Source organism: Alexandromys fortis, unplaced genomic scaffold (genome assembly GCF_014885135.2).
Source record: "Alexandromys fortis isolate MF-2015 unplaced genomic scaffold, M_Fortis_MF-2015_v1.1 scaffold_70, whole genome shotgun sequence".
NCBI classification, from domain to species: Eukaryota; Metazoa; Chordata; class Mammalia; order Rodentia; family Cricetidae; genus Alexandromys; species Alexandromys fortis.
Genome location: NW_026067955.1, coordinates 1,815,586 through 1,839,862, shown reverse-complemented (window position 1 = coordinate 1,839,862; position 24,277 = coordinate 1,815,586). Strand labels below are relative to the sequence as shown.

Genomic DNA, 24,277 nt, shown 5'->3' with positions numbered 1-24,277 from the left:
TCCCCTTGGAGAAGTAGCATTGGGGTCTAAGAAACCATCTGATGCAGCTGGGCATCTGAAGAGGTGGCTCTTGGTGACCATGACGGGAGAAACCGGGAAAGCGCTGCCGGAGAAGGTGAGAAGATTCAGGCTCTGGGAACTGCCCTTGGCCTTGTATGCAGCGACTCTATGCTCTTTGCCAGATGGTTGCACAAATCTCTGAATTGAGCCCAAAATTGTGTTCAGCACCATGGACAGTGTCCGTCACGCCTGCCAGCCCCAGTCTGCAGGTCCAGCCAGGGGAGCTTGGCAACAGCCTCCCTGCTGGCATCTTCAGCAATCTCTTTACACCCCCAGTCCGGGTGGCCAGAAGTATCCTTCCCATGACTAGGGCTTTTTATTGGTGGCTCCTTGAAGACAGAAAAGTCTTTATTTGTAAAGAGCCCCCAAACACTCCACAAAGATTGAGTACTTAACTTTGTGCTTTCCATGAATTGGACCATCTAACTCTCACAATAGTACCACAGCTACCACTGTCTGTGTTCTGCAGATGATAACACAGACTCAAAGAGAAGCATTTTCCCAGGGCCATACGGCTAATGAGGAGCAGAGGCAAGATTCAGAGAGGTCAGTTAAACCAGAGTCTGGGCTGGGGGTTAGGCAGCTCTGTGGGGTGCAGGGGACAGATGAACCTTCCTTGAACTGAGTCAGGGTGGAGAGGGTCCTACCAAGGTACATGCATCCCATGCCCCAGACGCAGAAGAAGAAAGGGTTGCTGGGGAAAATCTGAGAGGACTGAGCTTCCTGATATCAGGGCTTCCTAAGTTCTGGCCTGGATGGGAGGACAGAAGATCTCTCCAGGGTTAAAAGTCACGTGGTCATTAGCTGAATGTCAGCCAGAAACAATTGTACCTATCCTTCAGAAGAGAAAACTAAAGTCAAAGGAGATAGTAGCATTTTTGAAACCACAACATAGGTGCCCAATGTTCCCACAGCACACTGCTGTCCCCAGAACCACTCAGAAATAACATCACAATCCAAGACAGCCAACCATGGTAGCAGGCACCAGGCTGTGATAGGGAGGCAATAGGCAGTCAGACCAAGACACTGTGGGATTGGCACATGCCAGAATTAGAGGCCTGGGTCTCTGTGGCACTCAAGTGCCTGCCCCCTCCAGTGAGAATGAGTCCTGGTCAGAAAGCAACAGCTGGGTTCTGGTCAGGTTAGGTGTTGGATTGTCTCCCTGGCCTTGGGCTTTGCCTCGTCTGGATCGATCAGGCAGATGGCTGGGAGTGGAGGTCCAGAAACTGACACAGAGGGACCAGGACCCATGTGTAGAGTGACTGAGTAATAGCAGATAGACAAACAGCCCTTTGCCCTGGTGTCTGTATTACTTCACGGGGTGGCCTACCCCATGGGTATCCCACGGGGAGGAGCTACCCTCTATGGAGATGAGGGCAGGCAGCTCCTGACTTTGAACTCAGAGACTCTGGGACTAGACAAAGAACCCTCTCCTTCCATGCGGGCTGAAGAGAATAGCTTCCTGTAGTCTCATTTCGCCACAAGCTCATGCTTGCCTGTGAGCAAATATGTAGGCAAACAGACACGTGTGTGTATGCACCACAGACTGCACATCTGCAAGCATGCATACACACATATATGTGTTTTTGTAAACACTTGTTTGTGTCCTCATTTTGCTCACACCCACCTTCAGCCATACCCACTTGTACACAACTTTTGGCACAAATGATTATCCCCTAGGAATCCTGTCAGCCAGAAGAAAGAGAATGCCACCGTCTTGCCATTCAAATCTTTCCCATCATTCCATGTTCATCTGAGCTACCTCCTCTGGGCCTCTTTAACCTCTAACCCAAAGTCTCGGCCAGCTTGAGACCTGGCCTCACCTCTTAGCAGGCAGCAGGCTTCTGAAGGGCAAGTCTTTGGTCCTGGGTCCCTGGATTCTGACTGCAGTCCTGGTCCTCTACCCTGTTAAGCAGCACCCCATCTCTTCGTGTTCCTGCGTGCAGATGGTCCCTGCTCCAGGCCCCCACCCTCCTCCCAGCACCAGACCTACCTTCCCACCTGCCTGCGCAATGTGCCCACCTGGAGGGCCAGCTGTCTCTACACCCAGTGAGTACACAGCTGAACTCAGCATCCTCCTCCAAGCTGAAAGGTACAACCTGCATATCTGTCACTGCACCCAAGGCTCACAATCTCCAGCAGCTCTTTACAGACCTCCCTTACCCTACCTGTCCTCACAAGTCCCTCGGAAGTTATCGGGTCTTCTCTGGCTTCTCCTATGATGTCTCCAAGCACCCTTTCTGCCCCAGATCTGAATCTCTGCACCCTTGCCCCTCCCTCTTACCTGGCCCCCACCCTCCACTCTTGCATTAACTTTCCAAGTCATGAGTAAGTGATCATTGACCCAAACCCTATGGGAACCTGTACTGCAGAAGAAGGCCCAAGCTCCTTAGCCTGACAGCCCAGCCACCCCTTCCCTCTTCTGACTCTTAGCTCCTTCACAGTAGCCAGCAAGACCATGGTCCTCCCCTCCCAGGCTCCTTCTCATCCACAGTCTTGCTCTTCTGAAGCCACTAGCTTTTGAAGTCCTCTCCCTTGTCCAAGGCTCAATGTCTTCATCTTCATAAGGCTGGCCTGTGTTCCCTGCCTTGGGCTTCTGTGTTAGCAGATTCCCCCCGCCCCTTCATCCTCAACTTCTCCACCTACTCTCCTTGCTAGCCCTTCAACAAATCACAGAACCCAGAAGTCTTCAAGTCTCGGAAAAGTGACAGGAGCTGAGACAATCTCCTCCAATCGTGTACTGTCTGCCAGTTTTTCTGTTCAGCAAAGGAACTTCCCTGTGGCAACAGACAGTAAGATGTGGGACAGCAGTCAGGAGCTGTTAGGCACCTGCTACCTGCCAGGCACTAATCTGTATGTGGGCTGTCTTCTTTAGTCCTTGCAAGACACTAAGATGCAGACACTGGTTATGCCCTTTTTACAGACAAGGAGACTGAGGCTCATCAGGCTGAGAACTTCACTATATATACAGTGGATCAAGGATTCAAGGGCAAACAGCGTGACTCCAGAATCCTGCCCTAACTACTCCACAGAAATAGGAGTTAGGCTGGTGGTGTTTTATTACTCCCCAACTCTGCTCCCCTCCAATTCTTTACTGCATGCTCTTCCATGATCCCTTCCTCCTCAGCCTCTTCGTTTTCTTCTGACCCATCCACATTCCCCCCTTAACAAACCTAGACCATCACTCTCCAGCGAGCCCCTCAAACCTCAAGGTCAGGGTGAGCCAGCATCCTCCCCTGCCTCCTGCTGTCACTACCTGCTTCTGGTAGAAATGCCTACCAGATCCTTTGGGCATCCTGTCATCTCTTGGCTACCCTCCAGCATTCATCTGCTACCCATGGGGATTGTGGCAATCCCGGCACCTGGCTTGCAACCTTCCGCTGCATTCTGTCCTGCCACCACCCTAGATGACTTCCACTCTATACCACGGATTCAGACAAACCCAGGCTCCTGGGAGCTGGAAGTCCCAGTGACAACGACCCCTCCTAGTTGTCCGCTGCAGCCACACACACGAGACCAGCGGGCACCTCCAGTTGCTCCAGCTCTGCATTTCCAGTGCACGGCCTCTCTGCCCTCCCTTCCTCCTGATTTCTGCAGCTGTGCTTGGTTAGCCTCAGGGTCCCTGGAGCTACAGTCTGCTGACTCTTCAGATCCTCCCCCAAAGAGCTGCCTGTCCCAAACACGATTGTCCAGCCCTACCACTTCCCTAAGCACATTCTCACCTGTCATGCTGACTTTCTGGAACAGTCTTCACAAATACACAACCCTGGCCTGGGTGAGCATCTCCCTTTCCATGTCTGCATGGGGTTCAGCAGGACGCGCCCCAACCCCATTCAACTAAATAACCAGGCTCCTGAGAACCCCTTGTCCCCACTCTCAGCTGGGCCCTCAACCCTGCCAGGTTCTTCCAGGAGACCACAGCAGATGCCCACCCCAACCCATAGCCCCTCTTCCAGAAACTCTGAAGTCACCTATTGTCCCTCCGACTAGCAGACACCACCGCCTTCCACTCAACAGAGAAGAGATAAGACACCAGGATGTCCCCGTTCTGCCACTACACTCCTTTGTTCATTCTCTCCCTTTCCTTCTAAGCCCAAGGGAGCCTGTGGCTCTTCCATCGGCCTCTGGAGATCAACCTCTTCCCTCTCCAGGGGCCTTGGGCCCTTCTCTTGCCATCACCAGTCCTTCCCCTTTCCAAGCATTTTTTTCCCCACTGGTTTCACGTATCCCAGGCTAGACTCCATCTGGACATAAAGCAAAAGATGACCTTGAATATCCCGCCTCCACCTCCTGAATGATAGAATTTCAGGCACATGCTGTCACGCCTGGTTTTATGCTGTACTGGGGACTGAACCCAAGGCCTCACGCACGCTTGGCAAGGGTCAAGATACTTCACCAGTTCAGCCTTTTATTTTAAACTCTCTAAAGACTACAGCCAAAACCATGAGTCCAGCCCGCAGGCTGCAGGCCACTGTGGCAGAACCCCTGCCACCCTCAGCTCTCTGCGCAGGCTCCTGTTGGCTGTGCCCCTAGGTAGCGCTGCCCCTTCCTTTGCCTTACACCCCAGTCATATGTTGGCGGCCTGCTGGTGAGAAGACCCTGCTGACTTCTGCCCCGGGCTTGCATGTCAACGTCACCCCAATCATAGCTGACCTATCCATCTCCTGTCACCCTCTCAGCTCAGGTTTCTAGAGGGGATCACACTCCTCTACCCACCTTCCTGCCTAGCCCCCCTCAGGCTCCAGGGTCTCCCCACAACAGTGGAGCCATTGCTCTTTTCCTCCCACCCCCGCCTGGCCACCAGAGCTCTATTTTTAACCCACCTCAATATCTCTGACTCAGAATCACAGGGCTCCCAGGTAGCTGCTCCCAGCTGCCTAGGCTGCTGCAGACACAGATTCAAAACCAAGGGTTGCCAGCTGGGCTTGGGCTGTAAGCATGAGTCTCCGCTGTCTCTTCAATTGTCATTCATTTGGGTAACAATTGTTCAGTTCTCATAGTAGGTCCCTGAATGATCCTTTATTCCTTCTCTCTCCTAAGGCTAAGGTCCCAGCCCCTCATGATGGAGTGAAGACTGGTGTCAGCTACTCAATGGGAGCAAGGCAGACTGTGGACTATGACCCCTTCCAAACGACAATCCTTCAGTGGTGGGATACACACAGCTGGGGGGCTCCCAAGGCCTGGCCTTAGCAGTTGAGGATAGAGCCTGGTATCTGTGTTGCTGACAGACTCCATGCTGTGCGGAGGTTGCTGAGCCAGGGGCATACTCTGAGGAGCCAGGCTGCAGCAGGATGGCGGCGAGGCGCTCTGCTATTTTCCTGACAGGCTGCGTGGCCTTTGGTAAGTCACGTTCAACTGTCTGAACCTGTTTTCTTAGGTTTAAAATAAGACCATTAGTCCCTACATCAGTGATCTTGGTGCAATTAGCTAAGATGCTCTTATTTCCTGGGGTCTTTTTTAGCCTAGGTTGGAATGACTGAACTTCCGATCCTCTGGCCTCCCTCCCTGCAGAGGGCTGGGAGTACGGGTGTGCGCCTCCATGTGAGGTTTACGCAGTGGCAGGCCCTGACCCTGGGGTTTTGAGTGTGCCATGCAGGCATTCCATCAACGGAGCTGCATCCTTGGCTGCGGGATACTATTTCTAACACACTATACGGCGTGTGTAAGCAGCACACCTGGGCCATTATCCCCACCATCATCACTCTGTGCCAACAAAAGGCCTAACCTGAGAGCTGTGGGGACCCTGTAAAGTCTCTGCCAAGCAGCAATCAGCCTGAGAGATGGGCAGACCCGCCCATTGGAGAGTTGACGACCTGGAGGCCAACTCAGTGGCAAATGTTGCTGTTTCCTAACCTGGGAGAGAAGATGGGATTTATTTGGCTCTGCATCCCAGAAGCTGTGGGCTGCCGAAAGGGAATTCAATTGAGGCTCAAAGGGAAAATGGGACTGTGTGGCCTGTTTGCTACTACAGTCTCAAAGAGGACCGGGGGTGGGGGAGGGTAGTGTGTCAGAGATCAGTACTGTGACTTGAGGCCTGCAATATGGAAGAAGATGGGGCCAGGAGCCCCAGGATCTCAGTTCTCTTTGTGTCTCTCGGTATTCCCTTTCTCTCAAAGTCCTCCTCAGATCCCCCACAAGTACACAGAGAGGGCAAGGTCAGGCACACTGAAGGTACCACAGAGGCCACAGAGGCCGAGGAGAGGGCTGAGCCTGGAGAAGGAAAGGAAAACAGTGTGGCTCAGAGGCCTCAGCCTGATGCCTGGATGGAGAAAAGACAAGGACACCTTGAAAGGCAGGCCCAGAAGTGAGGGTACTTCTGGGAGCTTCAGGAGCCATGAGGATTGTAGATTTCCCTGGGAATGAACTGTTAACTATACCGCTCAAAGACATGTCTTCCTCCTAGCCTGGCTGCTAAGAATTCAAGATGATAACACCTTGCTTTTCCCAGGGGTTGAGTTCTCTGAATGTTTTGTCTGTACACACAAGCACAAACTAAAAATATATACACATGCATATATTGCACACACACACACACACACAACTGCACAACAAGGAACATCTGCTTGTTCTACAATACTCCAAGTTGTCAGATGCTGAGCCCCCTCAGGCTAGAGCTCCAACACCCAGAGAGAGAAGACAGTCTGAAGAAAACGGGGAAAAGGACCGACATTTAACCAACTTAGATACACTTATTAGAATCAAAGAAGGCTCAGGTCCCACTACCCAGGAGCCGTCTGCTTGTCTCTTCAGGAGAGTGAGACAAAAATAGACTATTGTTATAGGAGAGCACATGAAAACCATCCCACTCCCAAGGGCAATTAGGTAGCCAGCCTCACCTGCCCTTGCAAAAAGGCCTATCAGGGTGGAGGAGAAAATGGACTCCAGTTGTTCCAACCTCCGGTGGGTTTAGACCACAGTGACTCCAATGAGGAAGTGAAATTTTGCTATCCACCCTGCTTTGCCGAGACGGGTCAGTTGAGCAGTAAGGATCGCACTGAAGAATATGGGCTCTGAGGGCCTGGGGCCAGATGGGTCTCTAGTTTATCCCCTGGAAAACTATCTTAGCAAGGAGGCTAAGAGAGGGCTGAGATCCTTGAAGGCCCTCCCAGCCCGATTCTCCAGTCTGTGTGGGGAAAGGTAGGGCACAGTTCACTAGAGACGAGGAACAGGGCTGGACATGCATGGGGCAGAGAAGTCAGAATTTGACGCGGGCCCTGGGGAGTCAACGCAAGACTGAGGCAAGCTGAAACTATCCTAGCAGATGCTTATGGTCAGACGGCCTTTAGGGGAGCCCTCCACACGATGTGCACTAGCTATGTTTCCGTCAACTTTACACAAGCTAGGGTCATCTGGAAGAGAGACTTTAATTGAAAACTTGCCTCCGTCAGATTGCCTGTACGCAAGTCACCTTCTTGATTAATGATCGATGTGGAAGGGCCCAGACCGCTGTGGGTGGTACTACCCCTGGACAGGTAGTTCTGAGTTGACAAAACAAACAAGCCACAGGCTGAGCAAGCCATGAGGGGCAAACCCCGTAAGCAGCGCTCCTCCACAGCCTCTCTATCAGTTCCTGCTCCCAGGTTCCTGCCCTGACTTCCCTTCATGATGAACTGTGATCTGGATGTGTAAGCCCCCCCACTCCCAAGGGCAATTAGGTAGCCAGCCTCACCTGCCCTTGCAAAAAGGCCTATCCTCCTCCCCGTGTTGCTTTTGGCTATGGTGTTTTATCACAGCAGAAAAAAAAAAGTGAAGGAAGACAGAGTGTTTCCTAGAACTGAACCTGCTTAGCCTCGTTTTGGGGAGGCCAGTCAGTGTGATTACATAAAGGCCGTGGAGACGCTGCAGTGGCCACTACCCACGCTTTAGGACCTTGGTAAAATGCGACCCTAGTCCTTCTCATATTCAAATGGAGAAAACAGGCCAGAGAAGCAAGACTTTAGCCAAACCCACATGGCTAGACTCGCCTTTGATTCTCATGCTCTTCCCTGGCCCTGTCCTAGAAGTTGCGTTCCAAGAATCTCTGAGGCCGGCACAGCAGTCACTTTATAGCTGTCAGTCCTTCTAGCCCTTGAGTTCCTCCATCTACAGCCACCTAGCATGGCCTGCAGTCTCCATGAGTCCTAACACTGAGAGCTCTTGAAAGGCCAGCTCTCAGCTTCCAGGAGTGGACAAGTCTCTGGCGTTGCCCCTAGGAGCTATGGGAACACAGTCAGGACCTTAGGCAAAGACGATGATACTTCAGCTCACTTTCACGAAGCCCTTGCCCCCAAGCTGGTCCCTGGGGAGGCTGCCCAAGGAACATAGCAAAGAAAGTCTTCTTAAAACTCTACAGGCTGGGCACCAATGGAAAGCTCCCGCCCTGTCTCTTGCATCTAAGGGCTAGCAAGTCCTCAGCAGAAAGATGCCAGAGACGCCCCCACTACTCCAGGACCGGAGGCTATAAAACTGCAGGATCTTGTCTGGCGTGGCTCGGTAGAGCCAAGGTACTTTCTCATCAGCTCCACTGGTCAGCAGGGCCCTGCTGGCTCAATTTGCACTAATGGGGTCAGGATTGCAGGCTCAATACCTATTTGTGCAATTAGCTCTGCTCTCTTCTCAGGCTTAGCCCAAGTCCTGACCCTGGATGCTGAGAGAGGGAAGGAGCTTGCTGGGGTTCCACGGCTAGGCAGGATAAGGATGGGAGGACAAACTCCTGGTACAGGAGGACTCACACTTAGGCCAATGCAGGGTGGAAAAGCAAGGACTCCAGGTGGGCTAACCTTAGCTCATCTGCTAAAACTTCTCAGCTAGACCACAATTCTAAATTCAATGAGAACGGGGAGCCTGCAGGTCTTTGCTGTGCCCGTGGGAAACACAGGTGTGTCATATCTTCTGAGGGACTGCAGAAAGGAGAAAGCTGTGGCTGGCTGGGCAGTCAGTGGCCAGGGACCTGTGTTAATCATTGACAAAGGCTGCTCCGGCCTTCAAGGGGACTGCAGGGTAATTACTTCTGGGCTCCAGGCCACACACTCAGTGACATTATGATAGCAGTGTCTGCCTTCTGGGCCTTGTGGGGAAGGCAGAAGGGAGCATCCTCCAAGGCAGCTGCAGGCTCACTGTACACACACAGCAACAGCAGGAGCAGACAGGTAACAGGGCCAGAGGCCCGGGAGTTGAGAAAGCAGCGCTTAAGGAGTGCAGATTCAAAGAGCGAGGGTCTGAGCACCTTCCCTCTATGACAGACAACATCCACCCCAAGCAGGTGGCCAAGCTCCCAACCATCTTCTTCCTAGAAAGCAAGCAGGACTGTTCTCTCTCAGAGCCAGTTCTGACTGGCTTCCTTCACTGGCCATCTCTCCACACTGGCCTATCGTTTTTGTTTTCCCCGAACCAGACTTTACAAGGAGCTAGCATCTTCCCCTGTCAGGTGAGTGGTGGCTCCTCTTTCCCACAACACATGGAAACAGTCCTGGAACATACAGACTCCCGGAGGGCATGATCCTCTTATCTTGCTCCTCTTCAAGCCGAGAAAAGAACGCATTAGCCAGCCCCGTTATGTATTAATTTCTGAAAGCCTCGTTCACGCAGACATAACACATCCACCCACATGGGTAAATGCTTAGACAGACGCAGAATCACCAGTACAATTATCGGGCCCCCGCAGCTGCCGGGATCAGACCTGGAACCCCTGCTGCATGCTCTCTAGAGTTCTAGGTGCTCTGGGCAGAGGGAGTCCCATAATGGAGCCCATACTCTCTCCGGGCACCTCGGGCCTTGCTGCCTGGCTGGGAACACCAGACGCCAGCCCCAACAATGAGGGTGCAGAACAGGGTGGGGAGTGGTCATGTTCCAGCAGTGGTGGCAATGACACTTATTGATAATATTTGTGCTTTGCCTACCAGAGAGGACCAGAGGCAGCTGGCTCCGATGGGAAGAGGCACGGGAGCTCCGGGAAGGCGAGGAGAGCACCTGGCGGTGAGTGTTCTCCATCCTGCTCCAAGCTCTGGGCCCTCCAGGAGGACACAGAAATGGGTTCAGAGGCTTTTGCTCCCAAGCCTGAGCCAAGCCTTTAACTTTATGAGCCCCCGATCCCAGTTAAGAATGACTTTTTATCCTGATCATAAGCGGAGCCCTGATCCTAATCACAAACTAAGCCTGCTGGCCACACTCTGAGTCCAGACCGCATTCTAAGACTGAACCCTGGTCTGCATCAGACACTGAACTCTGACCCTGATCGCGGACTGATCAGGTTCCAGACATCGGCCTCAGCTAAGTACTAATCTGCACACCTACTCCACAGCCTCATTTTTCTAAAGGATTTGATAAACAGATCACAGCACTGTTTGTCTCTCTTGTGGACCAAGCACAGACACCCTGGCTATCTGTCCCTCTCCTCCTGGAACAGGGATGTAGATGGTACCCTGGTGTGCTACCAAAATCCCAACGGTCTACCCATCAGTAAGACCTGACAGGGGAGAATGAGGTGGGGTGGGTATCTGGACTTCAAAAGTGACAGCCCTGAAGTGGAGCTGGAATATGGATAAGTCCCCATACTCTGAACTGTCAGATAAAGGAAGATTCTGCTCCCGAGATGAGCTTAAAACATTTTTCCCTCCCTCTTCCCAATCTCTTTGCATCGTCAGTAGCCAAGTGCAGTGTGCAGTTTACCGCCCAGCTGTACCCACAGCGCAGGTGTATGTTTCCATGAAGGACGAGGCTGGGGTGAGGACCATTCAGGAAGACTTGGCTGGAAGCCCTGTTCGGAAAGCCAGAGGGAGAATAGGGTCTTAAAGCCTTTGTAGAGAGACATCACATAACCCAGTAGGTTCTGGTTTTGCCTTTGTCGTGAACTTCCTTTGTGGCCTTCTCAGCTCCTCTGCCTCTGTCTACACAAGGATGGCTCTAGACGAGGATTTGCTCAGGTCTTTCCTTTGGGGCTCTGAGACCTAGTGGATTTCCTGTACCTTCTGATCACCCCTTTTTCTGAGGCCCTCCATATTTTTGATTCTCTAGAAACACTTGTATAATTAAAATTTTAAAGAGAAGAGGGTAAAGGGGGAAGAGGAGGAGGAGGAAAGAGAGAGGATGGAAGTTCAGAGTCCCACAGATGAGGTTCAGATGCCAGGCCTGGTTCTTCCCACTGCGAATAAATTGCTCCCTGACCACCACATCAGCCTTGTCCATAAGATGAACAAAATGAAACCATCTGGGGGTCACTCTGAAGAGTCAAAGAGATAAAATGTACCCAGCTCCCTGAACAACCTGGCATATGGCAGCTGCTTTACGATGGTGGTTAATGGTCTATAAATGACCTGACTTTAGTCTTTCAATTTGAGTGAAGGGCCGTGAACTTTGAAGTGATAAGGGTTTGGGTAGTAGATGGCAAATGGCAAGGCTGGATAGGAGACAGAAACAGCTAGGGTTCAGAAACAAGATGGACAACACGGACCCAACTAAATAGTGAACCACTCACTGGTTTCCCCTGGCTCTCCTGGCTGTGAGGTGGGGATGTTGAAGCCAAATCTGTTCTCAGTATTTTCAAGAGAAGTCCCCAACCATACCGTGTGTGTGTGTGTGCGTGTGTGTGCGTGTGTGTGGAAACCAAACATCAGGCAGTGTCCTCAACTGTTTTCTACCTTATTGTTTTTGGGATAGGGTATCTCACTGAACTTGGAGCTCACTAATTTGGTTAGGTTGGCTGGCTACCAAGCCCCAGATATCCTCCTGTCTCTTCCTCCACACTGGAATTAAAGGCACAAATAATTACACATGGATTTTTTTTAATTATTAATGTGGGTGCTATGGATCCACACTCTTGTCCCCAGTATGTACACAGCAAACACTTTATTGACTGAGCCATGTCTTCAGTCCCTATAGTGCCATGTCCTATCTTGCTATCTTAACGCATTGACTCAGATCTGTCACGATGCACTATGCTAGCCAAACAGCTCATCTCTGTGCTGTATGTGGTCCACAGGATGTTGTTCAGCAGTACCCGAGTACTCTATGCATTGTATGTGGTTTACGGGACGCTGTTCATTAGTACCCGAGTACTCTCTGCACTGTACGTGGTCCACAGGATGCTATTCATCAGTACCCGAGTACTCTCTGCACTGTACATGGTCCACAGGATGCTGTTCATCAGTACCCGAGTACTCTCTGCACTGTACATGGTCCACAGGATGCTGTTCATCAGTACCAGAGTACTCTATGCATTGTATGTGGTCCACAGGATGCTGTTCATCAGTACCCGAGTACTCTCTGTCTGCGCTGTATGTGGTCCATGGGATGTTGTTCATCAGTACTTGAGTACTCTCTGCACTGTATGTGGTCCACAGGATGCTGTTCAGCAGTACCCGAGTACTCTCTGTGCTATCTTGAGCATTCTCAAGCCAGAGAACTCACTGCTGTCTCCTGCCCCAGCTTTTGATGGCAGTGAAGGTAGAAAGTATCTCTGAGTGCTTTCCTGGCCCTTGGGACCACAGATTTCCAGGTCCCTGGCACTGCTCTCTTAGCAAGGAAGCCTGGCTGGCAGGGAGCATCCTCTCCAAAGCCAAGATAATGCCCCTGCTCTCCAGTGGCCCTCTCTGGCTGGGAAACGTGGATTCTTCAGCATCCCCTGGGCCCAAGCAGGACTGCCTGGCTGGCCTCTGTGGCCTTTCTATTAATTAGCAGCTGACAGCCCAGTTTTGTAAGCACTCTCAAGTCAGGCTGGAACCACGGCTGCCTCAGTTATACGACAAGCACCCAGGGGACTGGGCCAGGACCTTCGGCTCTACATGATTCCCCCTTGGTATCCAATGTTTTGGCAGACACAAGGGCCACTCGAGCTCCTATGACACTTGTCCACCTCCCTGTTATCTGAATGGAGGCCAGGAGAGGGAAAAAAAGTTGACAGGCAAGCCTATACCACAGAAGAGGCTGCTGTCCAGAGCCAGGGACAGGAAAGGTGAACGCAGGATTGGGACAGATCCCACGCTCAAGGTACTAAGGCAGCTGCTATTCAGGACACCTCTGTCCCCTCCCAGCAGGCCACTGTTACAGCTACCCTGTCACTTCTGGACTCTTATCAACAATGCCATTCAGAAATCTCACTGCAGTACGACATCCTTGTGTACCCTGTTTCTGCTCTCCCTCTCTCAGGCTCCTGCCTCTGACCCTTAGGACAGGAGAGAAGCTGAGAAAGTGGCGGCATGGTGTCCCCTCATCTCCTCCTGCTCTTCAGCCTCCCTAAAAGACAGCATGTGGAGCCAGCAAACCCAACCAAACCTCAAACAACAGCGCAGGAAGCAGGAGATGAGGCTGTGAATCTGACATCTCTGAGGCCTGGCCCACCTACCTTACAGCATCCTGCCCTGCCGAGCCGAGACTGGGGCAAAGGCAGAAGGAACAGGCTCAGAGCTCTGCAAGCATGGCCTATGCATCTGGGTTGTAAGCTCAGGACTCCACACCTGGTACCAGGGCACCAGGAACATGATTACACACCAGAAGCTGCATTTTAACAAGGTCCCAGAGTGAGATGGATAACATCCCAATGCGGAGCTGCATTAAAACAACCGGAGTTCTATCCAAAGCCACTAAGTAGCCAGGAGGGACTGGTGGATGGTTTGGATAAGTGGAAGAAAGACGTGGGAATGCAAAGCCTTACAACCTGGGGAGGAGATGAACAGACAGAAGAGCATTGTTGGGTTTCCCTATGTGAAGTCTGCTACCTACTAGTATGAAATCCTTGGCTCATAAAACCAAAGGGATAGAGACAAGGCCGAACAGGAGAAGGCAGCCCCCAGACCCATAATAGTTATTAGATGTAGGAGCTAGAAGCAAGTTACAGGGAGAGTCAGATAGCCAAGGGGCTTAGCCCTCTGGCCCAGTGGGTCTCCAGGCCCCTGCACTTACGTCACTAGCTCTAGCCTTGTGAGGTGGGGCAGGCTGCACAGCTGGGGAGTCCACTGCTCACTGTGCCAGCCGACAGCACCACCCAGGCAGCTCACCTTGGAATTCCCCTCTGCACCCAGGCGCCCTCCCGCCCCTGCTGCCTGTGCCTGCTGTTCCTTTCACCCCGCTCCCCACGTTGCCAGCAGGAGCAGCTGGCCCAAGAAAAGCCCTCCTGAGAAAGAGCCTCCAAACTCCCAGACCCAGAGCCAGGCTGCCTCCTTGCAGTCCTTCCCAAGCCTGCAAGGGAGAGTACACTGGAGTAAGTCAAGGAATGGGTTGCCAAGCAGATCTTTTCTTTCTCAGTCTTCCGAGTCTGATCCCCGACTGCTTTTGCACTCTGCTGGCAAGGGGAAGTCCAAGTCTATGTTACAGAGGGACACCCCCCCCACACACACACCATACTAGATTCCAAGGAAGGCTGGTGCCCCACCCCCAGCAGGGCCTAGACTCTCTTACCATGACCTGCAGTAGAATCCACAGCCATCAGCCCCCACGTGATTCTCATGGGAAACCCCAGACACAGGAAATCGTGTGCCACATTGCATGTGCCTAGATATATGTGTATTTTTTTAGATACTGACTTGGTAGTTTCTAGCAGGCTCTCAGCGAGGTCTGACAACAGACTGGTTCAGAACTCACGGCCGGAACCCAGGACAGAGATCCATGTGTTATTCCCAGGACCAAGGGGAGGAAAGAGTGACGGCAGGGAAGATATTTGGCTGCTCACTGTAGACTCTCACCTCTGAGTGCCTACACTTGCAGTTTGTGTCTAACGGAAATGAACAAGAGAAGTCCCACTTTCTGAGCAGGAAAAGTGAGGCTCACAGGTTAATAACTCAAGCAGGGACTGATAGCAAACAGGATGGGGAAGGATGTGTAGTGAGCAATGGCATGGAGCTGGTACAGCAACAAGAAGTCTGCTTAAGCAAACCCTAGGCCCTACCATTATCTCAGTGTCCAGAGTTTCAAAGCCCAACTGCTTCAGCCCTAATAAAAGGATGCTTTTAGATCCTTCAGTCTCTTCCTTTCCTCCTGGATTAAAAGGATCAGGCCAGGAGAGGGCACTGCTTTTGCCCACTCGCTACTGTGTAGGGCACGACAGTAGCTCCAGAGCTAATATTCAGATAAGAGCTTCCCTGATAGCCACTGTGTCCACCCACACAGCCCCAAGACAGTCTGAGACACACATCTGCAATATACACACTCCCAGGTCAACTCCCTGAGTCTGGCGTTTGAAATTTTGGCTAATCAGCCTCCAGGACAAAGGCAGCTACACCTTCTCTCAGGGTCCCTGCTCTCTCTTTCCCCTCCCCATCTTCTTGGGAAACCAGAATTACATAGCTAATGTGCTATGTGTTTAGGGTCCAACCATCAAACCCAGGCTTCAAGGACAGAGCTCCCATGGGAAAAAGGACTGGTTCTGGCACCTTGGTCAACAGCGATAGCCCAGGGAAAATGTCCTGAGGGTTGCCACACGCTGGCTTCCCCCATCAACAAACTGTGAGTATGAGCTTCGAAAGGCTAATGGAGTGTTGGAAAGGAAGGGAAGTCTGAAGCCTGGGGTAAAGAGAATGCTACAGGCAAGAAGCAGGATAGTCAGGAATCGCCTAGTCTCTCTCAGCCATGGCCCAGATTCTGGTAACTTCAGCCTATGACTTCTCAGGGAAGGGTACCCAGCCCTTCTCTCCCAGGAAAGATGTCAGAAGCAGCCCATCATAGCCAGCCCCGAACTTCAAACCACAAACTCAATCTATCATAGTTTGTCGCTGATTCTTTATTAAACCAATTCTGCTGGATCAATGCTTCCTGCCAGTCAAAATGATGAATAAATCCTCAGTGGGACTAGGAAGCACTCGCAGAAGCTCTGGTGGGTAATGATGGCTGTCTCCAGATAAAGGCCCAAGGCCAGTGGCTGAAACTTCATGATTCAAAGCTTGGATTCTCCAGGGGGAGTGGAAGTTCGGAAGGAGTGAAGTGATTTCTAAGCTTAGATTCAGCTAGTCCCTTGTCTCATTGATTTCTGAAGTTAAGATTAGCTGTTTGGGCCTACGAAGAGGAAGGGGCATGACCACTGCCCTCCAGAGACGCACACAGTCTGCCTTGGATCGTTTTCCTTCCTACAGGTCCAGTATCAGCCAGCTGCAAGGCTGGGCATAGAAGCCGTGCACTTCCAGCTGCTAGTCTCTGCTGCTTATTGCCAAAAAACCCACATCAAATCCCAGTTGGGCTGGCATGGGCAGTACGAGCCTTTAATCCTAGCATTTGGGAGGCAGAGGCAGGTGGATCTCTGAGTTAGAAGCCAGCTTGGTCTATAGAGAGAGTTCCAGGACAGCCAGGGCTACTCAAAGAAATCCTATCTCAAAAAAAAAAAAAAAAAAAAAGGAAAGAAACAAACAAAAAAGGTTGGCCCGTTATTCTGTTGTCTATCTGTCTTCCTGTGTCCACCCTCTCCGGTGTCCCCAAAGCCTGTGTTGGTGGAGGCTCTGCAGATAGGGGACTGCAAACCAGCAGTTATGAATGTCACAGCTAAGACTAGGAAAGCTTTGGCTGTGTGTGTGTTGGGGGTGGGGTGGGGGGAACAGGGAGGGGGTGCTTCAGTCCCAGATCTTGACCATCTAAGGGAAGATGGGTGGGGAGGGCAAGGCTTTGCAGCCAGGAGGTTCTCCATCAGTGCTTGTAAGCATGTAAGACATGCCTGAGGTTGACAATGGGCTTGAAGATAAGAACCGTGAATAGAAGTTTTCCCAGCACAAAGATGGGCAGAAAAGTTGAGCACTTGATAGGAGTACCTCAGCAGTTGTAAGAGACAGTACTGGACCTGACGGTCACCACCACTGAGGGAGGAGAAGCCTGGGATACCCAGGGACAGCGGGGGCAACACAGGAGCGTCAGGTCCCAGTCCTAGACACGGAGGCTCACTAATGATCCTGAGGAGGGTCCACCTTTGCTCACACAGTTTGAAGGCTAGAGCTCTGTCCAGCAAGCCTACCGCCTCCTTGCTATCTGAGGACAGGAGGGTCAGAAAGAAAGAACAATCAATTTCTCAAAAGGAAAAGGGGAAAGGAACCCAAAGAGGCTGCCTCTCTATTCACCACCTATTTTAAGCCACCAAAGTGTTGTCTGACTGGTCATTCCCAGCCAAAGAAATCTCTCTCATTGGATGGAAAATAGCTTTGCTCTCATTACAAATCCAGCTTCCCTGGAGTTTGTAAAGAGGCTCTGGTCGGAGAAATGTTCCTTTATACAGGGAGGCCAGCAGGTAGGCAGGCAAGGGAGACAAACGGGGCAGGACACCGAGAGAGACGGGAAGAAAACCCGGTTAGATCTTCATCTAAACTGGTGGGCTAAGAAAGCCTCAGGAGGCCGTGAGCGAGAGAGAGGGATAAAGGTATTCCTGCTGCAAACCAGAGGCAACTCACAGCCTCTCCTTCCACAGAGTTCAGTCTACAGGCCCGATTCATATCTACTGATCATTGGCATTGACTGAGGAGAGGCAAGAGGGGGCAGGATCCCCTAGAGATGGGAATGAGACACTGGACTACTTGGGGATCGATAGACAGCTGCACGTCGGTCAGGACACCAGACATCTTCACTGACCACTGTGAGCAAGGTCATTCTGCCCTGCCAGCGTGAAAGCTAGCCGTATCAGGGTCCCTGCTCCTGGCCCACCACTCAGCATGAGGGGCTGGGTAAAGTGTGCAGACGGCTTTCATCCTGGGCCTGAGCTGCCAGTGACCTCAGTCCTCCAGGAATCTGGCTGCAGCTTCACAGGCCCAGCAACCACATTAATACCTGCAGTCAGCACCCAAGGAGCTGGCCCAGCTGCTAAGATGTCTATCTCCCTCCATGACCCTTCTCTGCAAGCTGAATGACCTGGAGCTGCCTCTAGGATGGCCACCTTGACTCTGCAGCCTCCAAGGGGGAGGTGCATGGCTTGGATAAGCAGAGCCCTACCCGGGCTGCAGGCAGGGCTAGGCCAGGCACAGGACACCTTTGAGCTTGTCTCCAATGCAGCCCAGACCCTGGAAAAGAGATGGCAGGAACCTGAAGACTGAGAAAGTTCCCAGTGCGCTGCAGGGGTCCGGGGGTGTCTGCGATGCTACAGGCACCCCACTTCTCTGTGAGCTTCCAGCACAAGGAAGGAAAGTTAACTCAGGCTGGGAGGCAGGACTGGGAAGAAAGCATGCCTTCAACTGTACAAGGCATCCACAGCATCCCCACCTGGCCTCTTACCTGAAGTCGCTGTAAGGGTGGATAATCCAAAACCCGGCTGACTTAACCCTTTCCTGCTCACGCTCCACCGCTTTCTGACTGCCGAACATCCTTAGGGAGAATTTGTTGACCCCAGGTTGCAGCATGGCACCGAACTGGCGCTGCATGAAGCCGCTCTGGCCCAGGCGCACCTCGGCCTCGGGGAGAATCTGGTCACTGGCGGCCGCGCCTCCCTCCACTTTGATAGAGGTGTCCGCCGAGGGCTGCTCGCAGGAGGTGGAGGCCGGCTGCGGCTGCTGCTGGGGCGGCGGCGAGGCTGCGGGCTGTGCCGCGGCACCGGGGCGCTCGGGCTCGGCCGCCAGGCCCGGGGGCGTCCTGTCCTCGCCGGGGGACGCGTCGCCCTCGGCGGCGATGAGCCGCCGCTCCTCCGCGGAGTCATGCAGGTGCCCGTGACTGCTGCCGCTCCCTGCTCCACCACTGCCGCCGCCCCGGCTGCCCAGCGAGGCCAGGCTCCCGCGGAAGCGCCTGCAGTCACCGTTAGTGCTGGACTTGCCGGCGCTGCGGCCCGGCCCCTCGCTGTCTGCCGCCCCGAGGGCCGCACCCCGGGACTCCGCGCAGCCGGCGACCACCGAGGGCGAGGGTGAGGGCAGTGGACGCAGCCGGATGCTCCTGCGGCTCGGGTCCTGGCGGCCCCCGGCCCCCTCCTCCTCGCCATCCTCTTCCTCGTCCATGATCCACGCCTTGGCCCCCACCTGCTGCGGGAGGCTGTAAAGCCGCTTGCGCATAGACGGCGGCAGCTTGTCCATGGTGCCAGGGGCTGGGCCGGGGGCAGTGGTGCGGGTGCGGCACAGGAGACCCGCTCCAGGTGCGCCGGCCAGTGGGGACGCGTCCTTCGCTGCCGACCCGGGGCCGCCTCAGGAGCCCATGATCTCGCCGACTGCGCGCCGAGGGGAGGCTCCTAGTCCGGCCGCGGGTCCCCGGGTTCGCCGCGCTGCGCCTCCTCTCCGGCCGGGCTTGGGCGCGGGGACCCCACGCTCCCTCCCTCTCTTCCCTCCCTCCTGCGATCAGGGGCGCGGCGCGCGGCCCGGCTCCAGGCGCCCCGCCCCCGCGGGGAACAATGGGCGCGGGCAGCAGAGGAGCTGCGGCCGCCGCGCTCCGGGAACCGCTCTGGAGCGAGAGCGCACTGTCCGCGTGGCTCCCGGGAGTGCGTTCGGCGGGCGGCAGGGGCTGTCAATGTGTGTGGCCACCGGGCTCTGCGGCCGGCCACCCCACGATCTTGCCTTGCCTCCTCTGGCTGAGCCCGGCGGGCGGGTCCTGGGGACTCCCGCCGCAGCCAAGCGGAGCCCAGCGGCCCGCCGGGCTTACATCAGCGGCCGCCTCTCCCGGAGCGCCCTCCGGCAGCGCTCGGGCTCCCGCGCCCCGGAATATTCATGAAGCCGCCGCAGCTCGCGGGTTGCCATAGGAGCGGCTCCCGCAGCCTGGCCTGCCTACCTGGGCTTCTTAAAGGGGCAGCGGCGCCCCAGCCCAGACATAGAGGGGGGCGGGGGCGGGCCTGGTGGGGGGCGCGGGGCGGAACCTCCCCAGCCCTTAGGGACTGAGGTAGGAGGTGTCCTTACTCCGGTGCGCGTAATGATTTCTGCTGACCAAGGACTGAGAGCGCCCCCCCCCCCAAAATGAGGGCTCCTTCTGGGGCTCAATACTGGGGGGCGGGGTTTCCCAGTCTCTCCCGCGAGCTTGGGGCTTTCCTAGCCTGGCCCGCTCTCTTTACGCTAGGGTCTCGGACCCTCCTCTGGGGAGGCGTGTCGGTCGCATGGCTGCGGAGCGGCTGCTTTCCCGCAACTCGCCTGGAGAGGGGGTTTCCAGAAAACGCTTCGAGTCCGGGCGGCTCCCAGGGTTTTCCTGAGCCACGGGCGGGGGGCGAACCCCGCGTGGGTCTTCCCCAGCGTGTCGCCGAGGGCTTGCGGGAAACTCTCCAGGCGCGCACAGGGCGCGCGGATGGACCCGGCCCTGCGAGGTAAGACTTCGAAGAAATGCGCGGGCAGCGGCAACCACAGGCTCGGGATCCCAGCGGCGGACTCCCCACCTCCCACTACCCAGCGTCTTTCCCGGAGCGATTCGATGTGGGGTTCCCAAGACCCGGCTGTAGCCAGAAGGCTATGGGCAGGCTCCTCTGGCGACCTGGCACTCTGAGAACTGGTTTTGAATCCCTCGCCCAGTGTTCTCATCCAGTTGAGACACCTCCCGTATGCACCGGCGTTAGAGGGTTCCACCTCCACCCAGACACTCTTTCCCCTCGCCCAGCATCTGTACAGCCCAGCCCCCATTTGATTCCTCTCTTGAGGCAGTCCGGGAAAGCACCTGGGCGTCTTCTCTCTCCCTGTGTTACATTCTCGGCTTAAGGGCAAATCCTAGTAGCTCAGCCTAAGGTATGGTGCACTAACACTTCAGGACAGCGTGTAACACCCCACATTAGCTCAGAAATTGGGTGAAGGGGCGGTTCTCCGAGGGAGAGCTGGCCAGAGAAGGTTGGAGTCTGTGGTACAGAGACAGACCCTCAGCAGACAAGGACAGGAAGGCAAAAAACGGCCCCCCCACTCTCTGAGGAATAGCATGAAGTTTAAATTTGAATTCTTAGCCTGCTTGTGTTCGTACACACACCCAGAGTGGGAATGTTGGAGGCAGCCGGTTTTGGGTGGTGGGCAGACTAGTGGGGTCTTTTTTTTCCCAACCCACTGGACCGCAGGACTTCGCATGGGGGGTGGGGATAACTAGGGTGATGACATCACCGGAGCTGGCATTTCTACTTTTGAGCAGTTCTGAGCTGACAGTTTCCCGCACCGATGCTGGGAGGCATGATCTCTCAATGTCCTTGGGTCTCCTTGAGGAGTGCTCTTAACTGCCTGAGAGCCCTGTCTGCCCCGTGTATGAAGACCTTCCTTTAGCTCACTCTCTAGTTTCTCTGTTCCCCAGAAACCACTCTGCAGTGACCCAGCTGCAGGATAGCAACACACACACAGAGCATCTTCCCCTCTAGGAACGCTTTCCTGACCACCCAGACCTTGGTCATGTCCCCACTTCTGGTTCTTGCAGCCAGCAAGTCTCCATTAATCTGAGCATCAATGTCGCCAAGCAGCCCATGTCCCCAGTTTCTTAAGGGGAAGACAGAACTGACTTCCTCTCAGGAGCCTGGGCACCACCATAAGGGGTGAACAACAACAACAACAACAAAAAAGTCAGAGCAATTCTACCAAGAAGCAAGGGACCCTGGAAGGGAACTACTGGTGATGAAGGGAACCCTGGGAAAACATGAAGGATATGACTAAGTTTCTGTTTCCTAGGAACCACTGTCCCAGGCTGGACAGGAGTCTCCTGTTTTCTCTACTTCTAGCACCTCATCCACCTCAGTACGATTGGCACCATCCATCTAGAGCCAACTTTGGGTGTAGAACTGACACGTAGATAAGTTATAATAAACCCCCACCGAGGCGGAGCCTCTCCTGGGTCTTCCGTATAAGAATATTAATAGAGGATATCTGTGGTGTGCCAACAAAACTTGAGGGGGGGAGGGGACCTTTGTGGGCTCCATGTTAGGAGGTTGAACTCATGCTTTGGAATAAAGGGAACAATCAGCAGCTCAAGAACTACGTGCTAGAAGCTAGATCCTTTCTCCCCTGTGAGAGATGCGGAGGCTCGCTGAGCCTGGTCTAGTTAGGAGAGACTTCCTGGAGGCGGACATCAGTTTTCATGAGAAACGCATAACAACTCAGAGGAAGATGTCTGCTGTCCTGCTCCATAACCCTCAGCCTTCTTTTCTTGAGACAGAGTCTCTCAGCGAACCTATGGGGGAGGAGGCAGCCTACAAGTCCCAAGGCTCGTCCTGTTCCCCCACCCTTTGGTGCTGCAATTACAGGCATACACGGCCACACCCAGATACTGTGTGGGTGCTGGGTATTAAATCTGAAGTCCCTGTGCTTGCACAGCACACACTCCTAACCGCTGGACCATCTCTGTAGCTCCTGTAACCAGAACGCTATGCTTTATTTAAACTACCCAAAATTACCATTTTGTTGAGCCAATTGTGACCAAATTTTGGCAGTGTTCTCACTCCTGTTTGCAAGCAAGAGAACCTAAGCCCAGAGAGGTTAAACAACTTGCCAAAGACCTCACAGCAAGAAAATTTTGGGGCTGGAATTCCAATAAAGTTCCACAGGTCAGACTCTGCCCTCTTGCCCAGCTGCCTTTACCAGGTGGGGAAGGGCAGGCACTGGTGCAGGAGAGGGGGCAGGCACAGGTGCAGGAGAGGGCAGGCACAGGTGCAGGAGAGGGCAGGCACAGGTGCGGGAGAGGGCAGGCACAGGTGCAGGAGAGGGGGCAGGCACAGGTGCGGGAGAGGGCAGGCACAGGTGCAGGAGAGGGCAGGCACAGGTGCGGGAGAGAGGGCAGACACAGATGCAGGAGAGATTGCAGGCACAGGTGCAGGAGAGGGCAGACACAGGTGCAGGAGAGGGCAGGCACAGGTGCGGGAGAGGGCAGGCACAGGTGCGGGAGAGGGCAGGCACAGGTGCAGGAGAGGGCAGGCACAGGTGCGGGAGAGGGCAGACACAGGTGCAGGGGAGAGGGGAGTGGCTGAGTGGCTTTAGTGGAACACAGAAAATAGTGGGGAAGACGTGGAAAACATGTCTTCTACTCTTCCCATCGCTCCATCCACACCTGTCCTTTCTTACACTGCCTAAGAAGCACAAGGTCACCTCTGGTTCCCCCTGCTGTGTTGGGATTCTGAATCTAAGAGGGAACCTGGTGAGGTTAGGCTTCCTTCTCCTCTGGAAACTAAATATTCGTGAAATTCAGAAGACCTGCCAGGATTGAAGTGAGAGGTAGCTGATTGTGTATATCAAGTTCATACCCGATTTGCTTATGGACGAGAGCACTGAAGTAGGGGAGTACTCCATGCAGCGCCAAGATCTTGGCCAGTTCCTGTGTAAGATGAGAGAGATGACAGAGACAGAGAGACAGAGAGGGAGAGAGAGAGAATAATGGAGACTTTTTAAAAAGTGTAACATTGTCTCCTGTCCCCTCTTTAAGGCTGTGTCTTCTAAGTTAATATCCTTGCCACATTTTCTGTGTTAAAATGCCATTTGTGAAATCATAGTGCTAGGTAATGTGTTTGGTTCTTTTGTTTGTTTGTGTTTTAATGTTCTTGGCCAAATAACAAAATTTGGCATGCTGTTCTGTGTTTGTTCCCAAAAACTCATTTTTGGAAACGCTATTTGTCTGTGAATTCCAGAAGCCTGGGAACCCCGGCTAGAAACAATAGAAATGGGTCGTAGGAAGCAAAAGTCATGGGGTTCAATTATCCCGTCACTTGCTGCCTGTGTGTACCTCGGTCATCCTCCCCTGTAAAATGGGTTTGATGATAATCGCCTCACAAATTGTCCTGAAGACAAGCGTGGCGCATGCAATCCCACGTGTAGTGAGTGCTCGGTTGACATTACATGATGGAATCCGAATGAAAACCGCATCAGCCCATGGCTGGGGAGACTCTTGGCCTTTGGAATCCAGCATTAGGCCATATGTTCATCTTAAAATTTTTTGTATGGATGAAAGAGATGTTTCGCTGTACACAGCTGTTTCTTTTAAGCTGACACCTCTGGTAAGCCCTAGCTGGGTCCCCAAGGAAGATTTCCTATCAGGAATGGGAAATTACTTATCCTCCGAGCCCTGCATGTAGCTGTCTAAGTGGGATCAGAGGCATCTGGCTCAGAGGCCATGGTTCTGACCCTGTGCTTAGCACCCCCCCCCACCCGCCCCTGCTTCCACGGAAGAAGGAGTGGTGGTCTCCAGACACATATGCTTCTCTACCTTTTTTCCTGTGGGGATCTGATTCTGCCCAGTGTAGCTACTGCTTTGCCAGGCTAGATTGTGAAGTGGGGATCATGGGCATAGAGACTTCCTGCTGAGAATTCCGACCAGAGCTCCGAGAAAGCGAGCATTGGCAATAACCTCTGTCCCAAGGCTTCCTGACAAATGGTACACAGAAGAGCTAGCTGCAAGGGGACTGGTGTACAGGAGAGGAAGTCAGCGAGCTGGTTTC

General features: G+C 53.6%; 1 protein-coding gene across 1 annotated transcript in view; it reads right to left on the bottom strand.

Moving 5' to 3' along the window:
• The window catches only part of Hcn4 (hyperpolarization activated cyclic nucleotide gated potassium channel 4), a 39,636-nt gene extending 20,644 nt beyond the window's left edge, over nucleotides 1–18,992 (bottom strand). Inside the window, exon 1 of the mRNA XM_050151798.1 lies at nucleotides 18,208–18,992. Coding sequence (XP_050007755.1) covers nucleotides 18,208–18,992 — 785 coding nt within the window. The remainder of the gene's footprint in view (nucleotides 1–18,207) is intronic.
• Nucleotides 18,993–24,277: the final 5,285 nt, after the last annotated feature.